This window comes from Choloepus didactylus, chromosome 5 (genome assembly GCF_015220235.1).
Source record: "Choloepus didactylus isolate mChoDid1 chromosome 5, mChoDid1.pri, whole genome shotgun sequence".
Taxonomy (NCBI): Eukaryota; Metazoa; Chordata; class Mammalia; order Pilosa; family Megalonychidae; genus Choloepus; species Choloepus didactylus.
In genome coordinates this window covers 37663736-37683869 of record NC_051311.1, presented here as the reverse complement: position 1 = coordinate 37683869, position 20134 = coordinate 37663736, and the positions used below count along the sequence as shown (strand labels likewise).

The 20134-nt window shown below is 38.8% G+C and overlaps 1 protein-coding gene and 1 pseudogene across 1 annotated transcript in view; one reads left to right on the top strand and one right to left on the bottom strand.

Annotated features, from left to right (window-relative positions):
* RHEB (Ras homolog, mTORC1 binding) overlaps positions 1-7419 on the top strand; it is a 76088-nt gene extending 68669 nt beyond the window's left edge. Inside the window, exon 8 of the mRNA XM_037835778.1 lies at positions 6908-7419. Coding sequence (XP_037691706.1) covers positions 6908-7000 — 93 coding nt within the window. The 3' untranslated portion in view covers positions 7001-7419. The remainder of the gene's footprint in view (positions 1-6907) is intronic.
* On the bottom strand, positions 1140-3989 carry LOC119533896 (annotated as a pseudogene).
* Positions 7420-20134: the final 12715 nt, after the last annotated feature.

Genomic DNA, 20134 nt, shown 5'->3' with positions numbered 1-20134 from the left:
GAAGTGCAAACCAGAGTATTTAGAAGTCAAGTCTAATGATGTCTGTAACTTAAATTCCAGATGGAATGGATGGATGGATGAATACATAGGTAGATGGATAGATCAGGCAAGCACATATGGCAAAGATATTAAGAGTTGTTGAATTCAGATAGTGGGTATAGGTGGTGGTTGTACAATTGTTTCCATTTTTCTGTATGCTTAAAAATTTCATAATAAAAATTTAGGTTGGAGGAGTGTGGTCAAGTGTTGCCCAAGCCATCTTTGGGTTCTGTTTGCTAACATCACCCTGTTTGTTTCTCTTTGGTAAAAACCCAAGGATCCTAAGGCAATTAAATTACTCTATTTGACATCATAATGAAATAAGCATCACCAGCAGTGTTTCAATATTCGTAATTTTCATGTGACTCCTGTGTAGTGTATACATACGTTACTGTTCTGTGATCGTGTGGTGGTTATTTTTTTTATTCCTTGCAAGCATAGATACCTTATGAACCCTACCTTTATGTAATTAAAAGGGATTGCTTAGTAAGGTATATTGCCTCAGGTTAGTTTATCTTTGAGAGAAACCTGTAATGGTTTGTTTAAGGAGTGTTGTTAAACTATTGCGTCTCTGAATGGCAGGCCTTTTCTATGTCTAGTTTATGTTGTACTTCACTATATAGCTTAGAATTTTAAATATGGTTCTGTAAGTTTGCTCTTTAATCTTTTAATTTTCTTTAAAAGCTGGTATACTGCTTTTTTTTTTCAATGACACTTCTCCTTGCTTTAATATTTTTTCTGTTTTCTGCTTTTGAAATGAGCTCTCAATTACAAAACATCAGACTACACTCATAAGCGGGTGTAGAAAACGCCAGTCATTGGCACAGCATGGAGAAGCCCACAAGTAAGGACATATAGCAGCAGCAGGTGGCAGGAGGTGGGAAGTGATTGAAGCAGTGGTTACAACAAATGTTCACAGGAAGCTAAAAATATCCAACAGGTTGTGCCCTAATGTTAGCACAGGTTAGACTAGTCACTACCTTGGTGGGTGGCCTCATTGTGTTTGGGTTCAGATTCTATACATCAATACAGTTTCTTCCAGTTAAGAGTTCTTGGCTTGCACCGATCACAGGGTGGCCAGAGGGCACTGGACCAGTCTATTAGTTTTTCAAAATGCTGTCATAGACCTGATAGATGTACTGAGAGACTTCAGGAGCTCTACACTTCAGCAACAGCATATCATTGGGGTTTCCTGGCTGGATACGTAGCTCAGCCAAAATCCAAATGCCATTAGTGAGCTTCAGTGATTAGTACAGCATGTCCTGCCCTTCCACATTCCTCTTGGCAATAGTATAAACATTGTTGTTTTGCAATTTGCTGGAAACAGTGTCAGCATTTAAATGACATTCCTTAATCTGAAACTGAAGTTAATTTTCATCGGGAATATCTTTCCATGTTGCGAGGAAGACCTGGCGTTCCATCTTGCCGTCCTCTACAAAAAGCACATTGAGTGGGATCAGACAGCTGAAGTAGAAGACATCGATATTGTTTTTCACAGCCACCTGCAGGTTATTCAGAGGTCCATCTTCATGACTGGGCCCAAGGTGTTGAGAGGCAGGGAAAAATCAATGCTCTGGTTTGGCATCAGTGGTGTGTGGATGGCCAGAGGAGTGCTGGGGATGACACCAAAGCTGTTCTTGTTAAACTGGATGGCAAAGTCTGTCATATGCTACAAAGCTTTGTTGGTGAAGTTCATTCCCATGTAAATATGCCCTTGGCAGTGAGTGAATGTTCCTGAAATCTCCAAGCCTTTAGCCTTTACCGCAGGCAGCCAGACAGCTTTAGGAGCCACATATCCACCAGGCGCCATGCCTATCCCTGTGGAGAGTTCAAACAGGTCATTCAGACTACTGCTGACCACAGCAGGAGTAGGTGAAGGAGCAAAGGTTGCAGGCACTGATGATGGGATGAAGGACTGTCCCACTGCCGGACTTCCTCCAATGCCCCCGCCAAGGTCACTGCCAAGCAGACTATCTAGTCCTCCTCCCAAGAGATCCACTGCTCCCATCTGCATAGAGGATACCTGTGGTACATTGACTGGAGGACCAAGGTCAAGGTTCAAAAGGTCCCCTAGAAGGTCACCTTGAGAGGGGATAACTTGAGGCTGTTCCAGGTTGGTTGCAGAGGTGGTGCCAACAGGACTGTCACCTGCATCAGTGCTCCCATGATGAATTGGCAAGTGTTTGCGATGGATTCCATGACTTCTTCCACAAAAGCATTGGGAGGCTTGTGGTACACAGAGGCCAAAGAACCAATGTGGCAGATTAGCTCATCCAGCAGAGTTGGCTCAATAAGATCTGTCTCCTCAGAGATCAGTGGCTTCTCAGACAAGACTACTTCTTTGGCTGTGACAGGGTCCGTTGAGAGAAGGCGCCAATAAATACAGCCCCTGTCTCGAAGATCAGGGTTATCAGAACCCTGGGTTGCCAAACTTAAAACCTGCTGGACCAACTCCTATGTTTCTGATGGTTTCTTGGGAAACAGCTTCACTATGGCAGTAAGCAGAGTAAGCTGCACCTGGGTGCTTTCATCATGAAAGCCTTCCAAGAAGCTCTCTAGTAACTCATCTGCATTGTCAATCCTTTCAGCATATTCTCCCACCATCCAAATCATAGCTGCTTGAGCATCTGGCTCATCCAGTGAGTCTAAGTTCTCACAAAGAGTGGCAATGATACTTTCATATTTGTTGGGATATTTGTGGAAGTTGTCTCTGATGACAACAGTTGCCTCTTGGACCACATAATTTACTTTTGTGTGGATGAGATCAAGCAGTGTGCTCACGCAGTGCTCTGCAGATTGCTCCACCTTGATGGCACACCGTCCAATGGCTCGCACAGCTTTGCGAACAAAGTCAACATCCACCTCTGTGGCATATTATTTCAGTTCTGCCAGAACCTGAGCAATGTTGGCTTGGGATGCCAAGCAAATCATGATATCTAACTTCTCTAGTTTAACATAGATGGGATCATTGTACTTCACAAAGAAGACTTTGATTTCCTGCTTCAAGATTTCAGGCCTTTTCTGGACAAATAGGTTGATGTTCCTCAGGGTGACATATTGCACCTCTGGCTCCCCAGACAGCAAAGTGACAAGAGGAGAGGCTGACTTCTTCAGCAGCATATTGTAGTAGTCAGAGTCCTCGGGTAACAATTCTAGAAATTTCATTAGGACTTTTACTGCTGATAGCACCACTGCTGAGTTGGCATGTGATAGCTGGGGAGTTACCCCCTCACAGATGCTCTGAGCCTCCCAGTTATCTTTAGGGTTGTAATTAGACAGGCAGTCCAGGATGAAAATCTGGCCCCATTTGGTGCACTCATTCAGGGGTGTCAGCAACTTATTAATGTTCTGCGAGTTTAGATCCAGTAAGTTGCTATTTGGGTGAGACTCACTGATTTCAGATAACGCTGCTACAGCATTAGCCACCACCATTGGATTTGAATCTGCTATGAGATCTCGCAGAGAATCCAGAAATCCCTGATCTTCCACCATTTGGGCATTGATATCATGGAGCTTTGCCACGCAGACTGCTGCTGTTTTCCGAACATAGGGATCTTCATCCTTCAAGCATTTGCGGAGGGGCTCACAAAGATATTCAGTAATTTTGTCCACTTGGATGCACCCCATGGTTCTGACGGCCAAGGCCCGAATCAAAGGATTGGGATCTTCACAGTCCTTCACAAAGCTATTGACAGCCATGATGGCCATGTCTGGCTGGTTCTTGGCATAATTCATCAAATAGAGATACACAAGCTTCTTGAGTTCCAGGTTGTCAGTCTGCATACAGTTCACTACATCTGGAGAGATCTAACATCTTTCCCCACGGTCATAGCAGCAGTCACTTTCTTCACAGCCTCCTTCCTCTTTTCTTTCTTTTCATTGTTAAGTGCAGCCTTTAATTCAAAGATTTCTCTTTTTTTATTGGTTGTAAAGTACTTAGAGTCAGTCATGGTTTTGGATCTTTAATATGTACCGGAGGCAAGGCCAGAGGTGGCGGCAGCAGCCAGAGAGCACGGCCCAGGTGGTGGTGTAATCGATATACTGCTTTTTGAATACCCAGATAAAAGATGGATTGTGCTGAAAACTTGAAAAGTTAAAATGAAAAAAAATTCCAACTACCATAATTGTTTAAGGTTTTGATGGATTTAGCAAATCAAAAATCTTAAAGGCAAAGATCCTGTATGTAGCCTTAAACATCTTAAGCCAAGATCAAATGACCTGACTGACAGTTGTCTTAGTTTGCTCTAGCATTATTGCCATATCAATAAATACCTTATTACGCATAAATTGGATCCTTTCAGGCAAGGAGATTCTTGTACGAAAATTAGGTAAATATAGTGGTGTCTTTGGATGATATTGTGGGGAAGCATCAGTCCTGATCAATATCTAAAGGTCATGTTTAGGTATCTCTCATGTATATGTTACTGTCTCTTGTTATACAACTGCTTACTTTACATGTACTATAAATAATCAGGTGAGCCTAATCCTAGTGAATTTTCCCCCCATCAAATGGGGGGAAATCAAGTGATTTTAAACCCTTACCTAAGTGACCCTTAAAAAGAGACATAGGTGATTCTAATCCCTTAACTTGTAGCCTATCATGCTTACTATTCATTTGTCCATTTAGTATGGAAACACAAACCACACATACACATACGTATCAGTAGTGAAGTCATTAGATATAAATTTGGTTGGATTATACAAATTTTTGGTTTATAAAAGTTGTTAAGTTTAGCTTGTTTGTAATTTATATTACTTACCAAATATCCTGTGTTTTAAAATAAACTGTCCTATGCAGAGTTTAAGCAATGTTGATTACAGAGTTCACAGTAGTAAAAATTGTTCACAGGTTAATGAGAATACTGCTCTTTGACTATTATTTTCTGTTCTGGTTTATTTACTGATGGTAGATTTTCATCTTTATTTTAGCAGTTTGAGAAAAGAGAATACACGTTTACAGTCAGATCACGTAGATAATCAAGGATAGTTCTAGGGTTATACAGAGCCAGATTCCAGGGATAATTCCTTTTTCTTCGTAAGGGTTTGGCATGTATCTTTACAAAACATTTTTTGCATTTTTTAAAGGATGGAATAAATAACTTGTTTGTATAATCTTGAGAAAGGGGAGGAAAATTGATAATGCAGAAAGAAGATGGTAGAATTGCTGAGGCCATTGACCTTTGTGAGACAAGAGGGGATGGAATGTGAGGTTGGCTTTAGATTACCTAGGAATGCAGAACACCTCATTCATACCCACAGAAAAGAAGGCAGAGTGTTTATGAGCCCAGAATCAAATGGATGGGCCAATTTGGTAGAGGGAGTGTGTAGAGTTCTCTTATGAATGCTGCTTCTCATTTCCCAGGGAAGCATAAAACAGGTTTTATCAGCTGCATGTGAGGGTGGTGGGGAGAAGTTTTAGGAATTATAGGAGAAAAGAGAAGGCATGAAATAATCATCTGGGAAAGTGACTAGATGGAAAGTTAGTTTGATTACAGGGCAGCACTAAGGGCTTACTTTAGATTCTTAGTCTTAAATGTAAAGTGAGGCTAATTAGCAGTGTCTCTTTTCCCTCAGTGTGCACTGTGGAGGCAGACCGTTGGTAAAAAAAAAAAAGGCAGTCTAAGCATAGTGACTCTAATGGTGGACATTAGAATCTAAGCTGGGCAAGGAGGAAGGTGAGGACATGAAATGATTAAGAGATAGGGAAAATTTAGGATTAGTGAATTGTAGGTCCCTGTAGGGCTGAAAACTGTTGAGTTCCAAATATTGAGAGAAAGTGAGCCAGGAAGAGTATAGTGGGATACTAGAAATGGGGATGATGGTGGAGGAGGGATGGTTAATAAGGACAAGATCTGGGCACTGCCCCCTCCCCCCATGTGGTTGGGCTTTTAAAAATAGGGCATTTTTTGATCGTCAAGACTACAGGGTGCTGTGGGCATTGAAAGGGCAAGGACTGACAATACTAAACATACTTCAGTGAAAGGAGGATTTCCTGCTCAAAATAATAAGGACTCCTTGTTGTGAAGAACTAGTTGAGTTTGACTATGGGAGTGAGATGCTGAGGTAGAGAAGTACAGATTATTAGAGAAGAAGTAGTCAAGGATTTGAGAGGCCAGGATATTGGAAGGATAGTTTGTGGATCAAAATTAATGTTGGAGACAGCGATAGTACACCAGGAGGAATCAGGATCTTCTATCTTCTATTTTTTCTAGATAGAAGTTCATATTTATTAGTCTCATGGCATAAGATTCATAGCTGGGAGTTTTAGGAAGTGAAGAGGAGGGGAAGGGGTCCAAAAGGGATAATAAGAAGCAAGGAGACACCTACCCTACCTTAGGTCCCATATACCAGGGACATGAGAGAAAACAAACCCTCTTGAAGGGGCTGCAAGTAAAGCAGTGTTCTCTGGGGACATTAGAACAAAAAAGAGAAGAGAGACTTCACTGATACTGGACCCTGAAATCCCAGAGGGCACAGTGGAAGGAAGGGATTAGTGAGGTGGAGTGGGAGATGGTGGTTAGAATCTGGAAATGAGGAATCCTTGGACTTGTGGTGACTGGTGAAAATGAGGATCGATGTATAAAAGAAAATATACATCAACAAGAGTCCGATCACATAGATATGAGGTTAGAACTGATATTCTCAAGCCAGATGGTGATGGAGGGATGTTAGGTTGGAGAAGGGAGGGTGTGGTGTTACCAGGTGTGCCCAGTCTGCGATTCCTGAAGTTCTGGGGCTTATCTGAAGCACTTTGTGCCCCATGATGACCTCTTGAGTCTTCTGCAGTCCTGCCAATGGTAAAGGTATTTAACAGGCTACTACTATAAAACTGATAAACACTGTAATTGATTGTCTCTTTCTTTTTCAGACTGCTGTTGATGTTTTTAGAAGGATAATTTTGGAGGCCGAAAAAATTGATGGGGCAGCTTCACAAGGAAAGTCTTCATGCTCAGTGATGTAATTGTATTGCAAAACCTGAGGACATTGGGGATATAGTCTACCTGAAGAAGCAAACTGCCCATTATCCTTTAAGATAAACTATGCTTCTTTTTTCTGTTAACCTGAAAGATATCATTTGGGTCAGAAGCCCCCCCCCCCATCCCTTTCAGATTATGTTAAACTCTGACTCTGTCCAAATGGATTCATTTCCATTTTCAAATTTTAAGCAATCATATTTTCAATTTATATATTGTATTTCTTAATAATATTATGACCAAGAATTTTACCGGCATTAATTTTTCATTGTAGTTTGTTGTTTAAAATAATGTAATCATCCAAATGATACATATTGTTACACTACTCTAAACTAGACTTGATACATCAGTGTTTATTTCATTGTGTTAAATGTATACTTGTAAATAAAATAGCTGCAAACCTTAATCTGTTGTGCTACTTAATGTGGCTTTTAAAGAAGAAAATGCTTGTCTTCCTGAGAGTTTCCTTCTTGGCCTTCGGGAAAGCTCCAGTTTGGATTCCAGGAACCTGTGGAGAGATGTGGCCACAGAAGGAGGCTTGCCAAGCCCTTACAGACACCTGCTGACCACAGAGCCTCTAGGCCACATGACGAGGCTCACAGGATGGCTGATTAGCCAGACTTGTGTTGGCTAATGGATACTTTGGAAAAAGTGTGAAAATTGGGATGGATTAAAATTGACTAAAGCTGATGGCCTTGGTGGGATGATGAAGGGGAGTTACTCCCCTGTAACTATATTTCCTCTTTCCACCCTAACAATCTCTAAACCCTGGTTATAATATTTAACAATATGTGGGGCCATGGTGGTTATTTAGCAGAGTATTCTTGTTATCTTTTTGCCTGTCTAGTATGCTATTTGAAGAAAATGAAATATTTAGAGACACATTTTGCCCCTCCTTGTGCTTATTAGCTTTATGTCCATGTTGGACAGGATATGATATAGAAAATAGATTTGCCTATCATCATCCCAAAACATTCAGTAGTTTAAAGGATGGGGGAATATCACACAATAAGTGTTCTATGTTGGGGCTTGGTGAGCGTCATTCAGACTTAGACTACATAGTGCTCGGAAGGAGCAGCAGTGAAGAAGAAAAGAGTTCTACAGTGTTGTCCGACAGCATGTGTGTAGGTCACACTTTGAGTTGAGCAGTGTTTTTAAAATGATGCCCCTTCCCAGTTAAAATTTCACAGGGCTATTTCTAACATTTAAGCAGATTGATACTGATTTCATTAATAAAATATAATTTTGCTTTGCAACTGATTTTTAATGAAAACTTAACGTTCTTAGAACATAACACTATTTTAGATCTTTTAAGTATTTTTGTCTCATTTGTCATTCCAAGATAAAATTTTAGCCTTAGAGACCACCACCAAATACTTTGTAAAAAATTATTCTTGTTTACAAATGCTCTATACCTACCATGTGAACAGTCCCAGTAGTTTTTAAATAAACTAAAATAAAATTTGAGAAGGTATCATTTATTAATAGGGTTTATTCTTAGGCCATAAAAGATATCAATACTTAATGTACTGGACCACTTTAACTCGGTTCAGTTCATCCAGTCAACTTTTTTTAATACATTTTTTAAAAAAATTTATCAAAAAATTAAACATTTCAAATGAAACAAAGGAATAAGAAAAACAAATATCCTAAAATAACTACATTGCTTCCAATATGCTCCTACTATACCCCAAGAAAATTAACCATAGTCATTCCTGAGCATTCCCATATCATTAATATTACCCTCAATATCTGTTAATACATTATCATTCCCCCTTCCCTAGTTGCTGTCTATCTCTAAGTCCCCTGTATTCTACAATATAAGACACTAGGTTTTGTTTTTTACAGAGTTCACGTTAGTGGTATACAATATCTCTCCTTTTGTATCTGACTTACTTCACTCAACATTATGTCCTAAGGATTTATCCATGTTGTCATATGCTTCACAACCTCATTCTTTCTCACTGCTGTGTAGTATTCCATTGTGTGTATGTTCCACAGTTTATTCACTCATCTGATGTAGGACATTTAGGTTGCTTCCATCTCTTGGCAGTTGTGAGCATTGCTGCTATGAACATCGGTGTGCAGATATCTGTTCATGTCACTGTTTTCAGGTCCTCTGGGTAAATACCAAGAAATGAAATCGCTGGATTGTAGGGTAACTCAATACCTAGTTTTCTGATGAAATGCCAAACTGTCTTCCAGAGTAGCTGAACCATTATATGGTCCCACCAGGAGTGAAAGTGTTCCAGTTTCTCCACATGTTCTCCAGCATTTGTAGTTTGATGTTTGCTTAATGGCAGGCATTCTTACTGATGTGAGATGATACCTCATTCTGGTCTTGCTTTGCATCTCCCTAACAATTAGTGAAGATAAGCCTTTTTTTTTTCCATGTGTTTTTTAGGTATTTGTATTTTCTCTTCAGAGAAATGTCTTTTCATATCTTTTGCCCATTTTATAATTGGGCTATTTGTACTAATGTCATTGAGTTTTGTAAGGTTTCTCTGTATATACAAGATATCAGTCTCTTGTCAGATAGATAGTTTCCAAATATCAGGAGACAGTTGGCTGTCTCTTTACCTTTCCAACAAATTCCTTTGAGGTACAGAAGCTTTTAATTCTGAGGAGTTAGATCCAATTCTCCCATCCCCATTTATTGAAGAGGCTGTTATGTCGCAATTCATTGGATTTGGGGGCCTTATCAAAAATCAATAGACCATAGACCTGGGGTTCTATTTCTAAATTCTCATTTTGATTCTGTTGATCGATATGTCTATCTTTGTGCCAACACCATGCTGTTTTGACTACTGTGGCTTTATAGTAGGCTTCAAAGTCAGACAGTGTAAGTCTTCCCACTTCGTTTTTCTTTTTTAGAATATAGCAATTTGAGGCATAGTTCCCTTCCAAATAACTTTGATGACTAGCTTTTCCAAGTCTTCAAAGTAGATTGTTGGAATTTTGATGGGAATTGCATTAAATCCGTAAATCAGTTTGGGTAGAATTGACATCTTAACTACATTTAGCTTTCCTATCCATGAACACAGACTATCTCTCCATCTCTTTAGGTTGTATTTCTTCTAGTATAGTTAAATAATTTTCTGTATAGAGGTCTTTTACATCCTTGGTTAAGTTTATTCCTAAGTACTTGACTTTTTTTGTTGCTATTGAGAATGGAATCTTTTTCATTCTCTTCAGTTAGGTCATTTCTACTGACTTACATGCATTAATCTTATGTATCTTGTCACTTTGCTGAATTCGTTTATTAGCTCAAGTAGGTGTGTTGTTCCAAGTATAAGATATCATCTGCAAATAATGAGACTTTTGCTTCTTCCTTTCCAATTTGGATGCCATTTATTTCTTTTTTTCTTGCCGAACTGCTCTGGCTAGAACTTCTAGCACAATGTTGAATGATAATGGTGACAATAGGCATCCTTGTCTCATTCCTGATCTTAGAAGGAAAGCTTTCAGTCTCTCAGCATTGAGAAATATGGGTTTTTCATATATGCCATTTATCATATTGAGGAAGTTTCCATCAGTTCCTACCTTTTGAAGTGTTTTTATCAGAAAAGGATGCTGGATTTTTTTGAATGCTTTTTCAAAATCTATTGAGCTGATCCATTTGTCTTTTCCCTTCTGATTTGTTAATGTGTTCTATTATGTTAATTGATTTTATGTTGAAACACCCTTGCATGCCTGGGATGAACCCCACTTGGTCAGGGAGTATAATTTTTTAAATATGTCTTTGAATTCGATTTGCAAGTATTTTATTTTAAATTTTTGTATCTATATTCATTAGGAAAATTGGCCTGTAGTTTTCCTTTCTTGTAGCATCTTTATCTGGATTTGGTATTAGTGTGATGTTGGCTTCATAAAATGAGTTTGAGTATTCCATTTTCTTCAATTTTTGGAAGAGTTTAAGTAGAAATGTCTGGTGTCAGTTCTTTTTGGAAGGTTTGGTTAAATTCCCCTGTAACACTATCTGGGCCTGGGGTTTTATTTGTGGGAAGCTTTTTGATAGCTGATTGGATCTCTTGTAATTGGTTTGTTGCGTTCTTCTGTTTCTTCTTTATTCAATCTAGGTTGTTTGTATGTTTCCAGGAAATTATCCATTTCCTCTGAATTATCTAGTTTATTGGCATAGAGTTGTTCATAACATCCTCTTATGGTATTTTTGAATTCTTCAGGATCCATAGTAATTTCCCTCTTCTCTCTTTTTGACTTTGTCAGTCTAGCTAAGGGACTGTCAATCGTGTTGATCTTCTCAAAGAACCAACTTTCAGTTTTATTTATTCTCTCTATTGTTTCTGTTGTTGTCTTCCATATCATTTATTTCTGCCTTAATCCTTGTTATTTCTTTTCTTTTACTTGTTTTAGTATTAGTTTGCTGATGATTTTCTAGCTTCTTCAGTTGTTCCATTATTTCTTTGATTTTAGCTTTCTTCCTTTTTAGTGTATGTATTTAGAACTATAAATTTCCCTCTCAATACTGCCTTTGCTGCATCCCATAAATTTTGATATGTGTGTTCTCATTTTCATTCATCTCTATATATTTAGCAATTTCTCTTGCAATTTCTTCTTTGACCCACTGATTGTTTAGGAGTATGTTGTTTAACTTCCAGATACTTGTGAGTGTTCTGGTTCCTTGATCGTTATTAACTTCTAGTTGTATTCCATTATGGTCAGAGAATGTGTTTTGAATAATTTTAATCTTTTAAATTTATTGAGGCTTGATGTATGCCCCAGCATATGATTTATCCTAGAGAAAGTTCCATGAGCACTAGAGAAGAATGTATATCCTGGTAATTTGGATGCAATGTTCTATATATATATATATATGTTAATTCTAATTCGTTTATCACATTTGTTTAAATTCTGAATTTCCTTATTGGTCTTCTGTCTAGTTGATCTATCTATAGGAGAGAGTGTTGTATTGAAGCCTCCCACAGTTAACTGTGGAAACATCTATTGCTTCCTTCAGTTTGCCAATCTTTGTCTCATGTACTTTGGAGCCCCTTGATTGGGTGTATAAACATTTACAATTGTTGGTGAATTATTCTTGGTGAATTATTCCTTTTATTAGTATATAGTGTCCTTCTTTGTCTCTTATAACATCCTTGGATTTAAAGTCTATTATCTGAAATTAGTATTGCTACCCCTGCTTTCTTTTGGCTGTAGCTTGCATAGAATATTTTATTCCGTCCTTTAACTTTCAATTTCTTTGTTTCACTAGGTCTAAGATGAGTCTCTTGTAAAACAATATGTTGATGGGTCTTATTTTTTAATCCATTCTGCCAGTCTATATCTTAATTGGGTTTAATCCATTTACATTCATTGTTATTACTGTGAAGACTGTTCTTGAATCAGCCATCTTATCCTTTGATTTTTATTTGTCATCTATTTTTTACTCTCTCTCTTTGTTTCCTTTAAGGTACCCTTACTGAGACTCTTCAGTTCTGGGCCCTTCTTCAGACCTCTCCTTCCTTTTGTTCTCAGTCGGTACAGCTCCCCTTAGTAGTTCTTGTAGGGCAGGTCTCTTTTTAACAAATTCTCTCAGCAATTGTTTGTGAAAATTTTAAGCTCTCCTTCAATTTTGAAGGAATGCTTTGCTGGGTAGAGAATTCTTGGCTGGCAATTTTTCTCTTTCAGAATTTTCATTACACCATACCACCACCTTCTTGCCTCCATGGTGCCTGCTGAATAGTCAGTCCTCAATCTTATATTGTTTCCCTTGTATGTAGTAAATTGCTTCTCTCTCGCTGCTTTCAGAACTTTCTCCTTCTCTTCAGCATTTGACAATCTGATCAGGATTTGTCTTGGAGTGAGTTTATTGGATTTATTCTATTTGGAGTTCGTCAGGCATCTTTGATCTGCATATTTATGTTGTTTAGAAGGGTTGGGAAATTTTTTCCAGCAATATCCTCAAATACTCTTCCTAGCCCTTTACTCTTCTCTTCCCCTTCTGGGACACCAATAGTTCTTATATTTGCACACTTCATATTGTCCATTGTTTCCCTGAGATTCATTTCAAAATTCTCAAAATTTTTTCACCATTCATTGTTTTGTGCTTTCACTTTCCATCATCCTATCTTTGAGTTAACTAATTTGGTTCTTTGCTTCATCAAATCTAGTGTTACATGTCTCAAGAATATTTTTAATTAGATCAACAGTATCTTTTATTTCCATAAGATCTGATATTTTTTTAATTTATTCTTGCAAATTCTTCTTTATGCTCTTCTAGGGTCTTCTTCATGTTCCTTATACCCTGAGCCATGACATTGATGTTTGTGTGCACTTCTTTGATTAATTGCTCCAAGTTCTGTGTCTCCTCTGGCTTTTTGATTTGGACATTTGGGTTATCCGTATTTTCTGGTTTCTTCATGTGCTATATAATTTTCTGTTGTTTTTGGCCTCTTAGCATTTGCTTATCTTGATAGGGTTCTTTTAGGATATGCTGGATTGTTTGAATATTTATCTGTAATTTGTCAGAGCTACAGCTTGGTGGAGTGCACTTTCCCTGACCTACCAGCAGGTGGCATTCTTTAGCCACTTGCCCTCAAGCCAGTTCTCCCCCAACTTCATCTTTACACTGAGTGGAGGGTCCAAACCATGTGGAAGTCCAATCAGTGCACCAATTTTCCGTGTGTACTGGGGAGTGCCAGCGCTGTGGTTTCGGGGGCGTGCCCTGTGCAGTTTGGCAGGGAGTCCGCTCCAGGACACAGTGGTCCCAGCTGTTCCTGGGACTGCAGTTAGAGTACTCTGGGGCTGCAGAGCTGCACATTTCACCTTCCAGCTCAAATGCCCCACAGTTCTATCTGCCTTGCGTCCATGAGTCCCTGGAATTGAGGGAGGCCTCCTGGCACTTATGTGCAGCTCCCGTTCCTCTAGGCTGTGCACATCGCAGGCTTCTGCGGAGGAATAGTGGATGTTGTCACAAGCCCACCAAATCCCAAATTTCTTCAAGGAAGCTCTTGGCAGTGGGGCTATGAAGGATCATCTTCCCAGTCAACTGCAAGGATGGCTGCACGGGACGTAGAAAGCTACCCCCTTCCATGCTTGTCTGACTGTTCCAACCATCAGTCCCTGGCACAGGGGCTCTTGGCCGTGGGTCTGTGATGGATTATCACCTGAGCCAAGTTCTGAAGAGGGTGCCCGGGGCGTGGAAGGCTGCTTCCCTCCGGCTGCTCCCCTCTGCACTCATCCACTGGCTCCAATCACCCATTCTCTGGCCCATCCAGTCAACTTTTATTTGAAAAGTTATTTCTTTGTAAATGGAAACTTTGAGTAGCATATTCGAACCAGAATGTAAGTTCAGTTCTCATCGGAGTTGCTTTTTAAGGACTGGATCACATAGAGTTCTCACTGGAGGCAGGATAATATTCTTCCACATGGTATATAATTCATCCATTCATTCATATACTTTCTGAGTTCCTACTATGTTCCAGACACTTCTAAATGCTATGGGGCAGTAGTGAACACTATAGAGGAATCTCTGTCCTTGTAGAGCTTACATCCTACAGTTGGACCTTAGAGACACCATGGTGTCAGACCAGTCCTGCTCTCCAGTACAGTGATCCGATGGGATCCATAAGACATTTAATTAATTAATTTGATGGTTTAAGCATCTGTTGCATTCCCAACATCAGTAGCCTCTAGATGATGACACTAGATCTTCAATAAATAGTATCTGTTATGTGCTAGTGTTCTGGTTTGTGCCACAGTTACTCTGAAATAGGTGATATCTTGTTTTACCCTTGAGTAGACAGTTTTAGAGGTGTTCGATGATTGTTGAAGAAAAGTAGCAGGGCTGATAACCACATTCATTCGATGTCCTCTATGCTAATGTGGTATCTGAATTTGTAAAGAAATTCTTATAACTGCTTGATTTGACTTAAATTCTTTTTGTTATTTAAATACCATATTTCATCACTTCTAAGGCTTTTTCTTTTTGTATTTTAATATTTCTGAAATCTAAAGGAGCCTTACAGTCAATGATAAAGCATTGGTGTTGTAGTATAATGTTTTTCTTAGTTGTAATGCAGGAAGTACAAATTAAATTATGTATATATTCATAAGTTTACAGCTCAAAATTACATTTCAAAATAAATACAAATTAAAAAATCAATTACATTATGAACTAAGTTGAAAGTGATGTATATTCTGTTGAAACTAAATTGATCGTCCACTCTTAACCCTCTCTAATGTGACTTCTCTCCCTACCCTTTCACTGGAACTGCTCTTGCCTAAATTGCCTATCACCTTTGAGTCACCAAATCCAATAATTTTCTGGCTTCTCACTCAACCTCTATAGCCTCCAGTTGATCACACTCTAGGAAATTCTCCTATTTCCATGACACCACATTCTCCTGGTTTTCCTCCCAGCTCACTGTTGGTGTGCTAGTCTCTTTTGCTGTCTCCTTTATGAAACCTCTTAATGGGCTCTGTTTCTGTCTACACCCTCTTTGATTTTATACAGTCACATGGTTTTAACTATAGATTTCCTGAAGAGTCCAAAATTTATATCTCCCACCCTTACCTCTTTGGGCTCCTGACTTATACTTGACAAATATCTCTATTTGGATGTCTCATAGGCATTTCAAATTTATTATGCCCAGAACTGAATTCTTGATCTTCCTCAAAAACCTGGTCCTCTACTTAGACTTCTTGTTTAAGGAAATGACACCAGTATCCACAAGATACCAAAGCTAGAGGTTTGGAAACTGTCCTTACCACTTGCCTTCATATCCCTCATCTAACCCACCAGCAAATCCTTGCCTTCAGAAATATTTCTTGGGTTTTGTCCACTTTTCTCTGGCTCAACCACACTACTGGACAACTGCAGTAGTATGCCCTCCAAACCATTTACACTACAGCCAAAGTAAACTTTTTCAAAACATGAATTGTGTAGTATTATACCCTTGCTTAAAATTTTTCAATAACAATTGTACCAAAATCCAAGCTTCTTACCCTAAAGGCCTAGCATGTTCTCATTGCTGCTCAACTCTCGGCCTCATCTGCCACCCTGATTATTCTCCAGTCATTCTGGCCTCTCGGTTCCTAGAACCAAAAAGCTGTCTTCTCCCTGGAGACCTCTGTGCTTGCCCTTCTCTCTGAGTAGAATACCCTTTCTCATGGCTTCTCATCCTCTAGGTCTCAATTTAAATGTTTCTTCATGGGCTTTCTGATGTCACTTGAAGTCTTCCTGTGAATATGTGTTTTATCACATAGTACAGTACATGTAATAATTTATCATTTTCCTTCCTTGTTTTGTGTGTATTTTATGTTACTGGACAAAATTTGACAAGAGTAGAGACAGTGCCTGTCTCAGATGTTTATAACAATCTAGTTCAGAATAATACCAACTAGTAGGTAAAAACTTTGCTTCCATATAGCTTTGTTTCCTCCCCCCTAGTTTGTGGTGGTGTTCTTATACAAACTATATCTTTATACATTAGATGCCCATCAACACAGATTTATAATTAATGCTTTATGCAGCTGTCCATCACATAGGATAAAAAAAAAATTTGCAAACAATGTATTCTGTTCTATTTACCTACATGGTTACCTCGTTTCCTTATTTCCTTATTTCTCCATATAGATTTACTTTACTGTCCAGGGTCCTTGTGTTTCAGCCTGAAGAAATCTCTTAAGTATTTCTTGCAGGGCAGGTCTGCTAGTGATAAATTCTCTCACTTTTTGTTTTTCTGAGAATGTCTCAATTTCTCCATTTTTAAAACATTATTTTGAAATAATTTCAAACTTACAGGACAGTTTATATGTGTGGGTGTATACCCTGTACAGAGAACTGCAGCATATCCACCATCCAGGTACCCAGACTGTTTAGTTTAACATTTTGCCACATTTGCTACATAATTCTATTTCTAAACATTTGAGAGTAAGTTGCACACATAAAGCTCCTTGAACACTTAATACACCCATGTTTTTCCTAAGAACAAGGATATTCACTTCTGTTACCACCTTAAGTATAATTATCAACTCCAAGAAATTTAACTGATATAAACCTACAGTCTGTACTCTAATTTTTTCATATAGCCATAATGTTCTTTAGGGCATTTTTTCCTCCATTATTAGATCCAGCCTGAATCATGTATTGCCTTTATTTATTGCCTCTTTAAGCTTGTCTTTTTAAAATTAGTTGTAGAAACATATACAACAAGAACTTTCCCATCTCTACTACTACGAAGCATACAATTCAGTGGGATTCATCACATTCATAATGTTGTGCTACCCTTACCACTATCACCACAATTTACCTATCATCCCAAACAGATACCCTACACTCTTTATGGAATAACTCCCCCAAACTCCCTCCTTCCCCACCCCAGTGACCTATACTTTCTGTCTCTGAATTTGCATATTCTAGCTAGTTCATATAAGTGGAATCATATTATATCTGTCCTTTTGTGCCTGACTTATTTCACTCAACATGATGTCTTCAAGGTTCATCATGTATCAGAACTTCATTCCTTTTTGGCTAATATCCCATTGTGTGTATATACCTCATTTTGTTTATCCATTCATCTCTTAATGGACAATTGCGTTGCTTCCACCTTTTTGGGTATTGTGAATAATGCTGTTACGAACATTGGTGTACCTGTACAAATATCTTGTTTGAATCCCTGATTTCAATTCTTTGGGGGTATATATCTAGAAATGTGATTGCCAGGTCATATGGCAATTCTACATTTAACTTCCTAAGGAGTTGCCAATCTGTTTCTCACAGTGGTTGCAATATTTTACATTCCCACAAACAATATAGTAAGGTTCCCATTTCTCCTCATCCTCATCAGCACTTGTTACTTTATATTTTTAAAAATAATAGCCATTCTAGTGGGGGGTGCGGTGGCATCCTGTGGTTTTTTGTGTTTTTTTTTTTTTTGCTGTTGTTTTTTTTTTTTGTTTTTTTTTATCATCATTTTATTGAGATATATTCACATACCACGCAGTCATACAAAACAAATTGTACTTTCGATTGTTTACAGTACCATTACATAGTTGTACATTCATCACCTAAATCAATCCCTGACACCTTCATTAGCACACACACAAAAATAACAAGAATAATAATTAGAGTGAAAAAGAGCAATTGAAGTAAAAAAGAACACTGGGTACCTTTGTCTGTTTGTTTCCTTCCCCTACTTTTCTACACATCCATCCATAAACTAGACAAAGTGGAGTTTGGTCCTTATGACTTTCCCAATCCCATTGTCACCCCTCATAAGCTACATTTTTATACAACTGTCTTCGAGATTCATGGGTTCTGGGTTGTAGTTTGATAGTTTCAGGTATCCACCACCAGCTACCCCAATTCTTTAGAACCTAAAAAGGGTTGTCTAAAGTGTGCGTAAGAGTGCCCACCAGAGTGATCTCTCGGCTCGTTTTGGAATCTCTCTGCCACTGAAGCTTATTTCATTTCCTTTCACATCCCCCTTTTGGTCAAGAAGATGTTCTCCGTCCCACGATGCCGAGTCTACATTCCTCCCCGGGAGTCATATTCCACGTTGCCAGGGAGATTCACTCCCCTAGGTGTCTGATCCCACGTAGTGGGGGAGGGCAGTGATTTCACCTTTCAAGTTGGCTTAGCCAGAGAGAGAGGGCCACATCTGAGCAACAAAGAGGCATTCAGGAGGAGACTCTTAGGCACAAATATAGGGAGGCCTAGCCTCTCCTTTGCAGCAACCGTCTTCCCAAGGGTAAAACTTATGGTAGAGGGCTCAACCCATCAAACCACCAGTCCCCTATGTCTGTGGTCATGTTAGCAACCATGGAGGTGGGGTAGGCGAATACCCCTGCATTCTCCACAGCCTCCTCAAGGGGGCACTACATCTTTTTTTTTTCCTTGTTTTTCTTTCTTTTTTTTTTTTTTTTAACTTTCCCTTCTTTTTTAAATCAACTGTATGAAAAAAAAAGTTAAAAAGAAAACAAACATACAATAAAAGAACATTTCAAAGAGACCATAAGAAGGGAGTAAGAAAAAGACAACTAACCTAAGATAACTGCTTAACTTCCAACATGTTCCTACTTTACCCCAAGAAAGTTACCTAATATAGCAACATTTCTGTGAACTTGCTCCTACTATATCCATCAGAAATTAACAGACTATAGTCATTCCTGGGCATCCCCAGAACGTTAAATAGCTTATCTGTTCTTCTTGGATTATTTTTCCCCCTTCCTTAATTGCTCTCTACTGCTAGTTCCCCTACATTCTACATTATAAACCATTTGTTTTACATTTTTCAAAGTTCACATTAGTGGTAGCATATAATATTTCTCTTTTTGTGCCTGGCTTATTTCGCTCAGCATTATGTCTTCAAGGTTCATCCATGTTGTCATATGTTTCACCAGATCGTTCCTTCTTACTGCCGCGTAGTATTCCATCGTGTGTATATACCACATTTTATTTATCCACTCATCTGTTGAAGGACATTTGGGTTGTTTCCATCTCTTGGCAATTGTGAATAATGCTGCTATGAACATTGGCGTGCAGATATCTGTTCGTGTCACTGCTTTCCGATCTTCCGGGTATATACCGAGAAGTGCAATCGCTGGATCGAATGGTAACTCTGTATCTAGTTTTCTAAGGAACTGCCAGACTGACTTCCAGAGTGGCTGAACCATTATACAGTCCCACCAACAATGAATAAGAGTTCCAGTTTCTCCACATCCCCTCCAGCATTTGTAGTTTCCTGTTTGATTAATGGCAGCCATTCTAACCGGTGTTAGATGGTATCTCATTGTGGTCTTAATTTGCATCTCTCTAATAGCTAGTGAAGCTGAACATTTTTTCATGTGTTTCTTGGCCATTTGTATTTCCTCTTCAGAGAACTGTCTTTTCATATCTTTTGCCCATTTTATAATTGGGCTGTCTGTACTATTGTCATTGAGTTGTAGGATTTCTTTATATATGCAAGATATCAGTCTTTTGTCAGATACATGGTTTCCAAAAATTTTTTCCCATTGAGTTGGCTGCCTCTTTACCTTTTTGAGAAATTCCTTTGAGGTGCAGAAACTTCTAAGCTTGAGGAGTTCCCATTTATCTATTTTCTCTTTTGTTGCTTGTGCTTTGGGTGTAAAGTCTAGGAAGTGGCCGCCTAATACAAGGT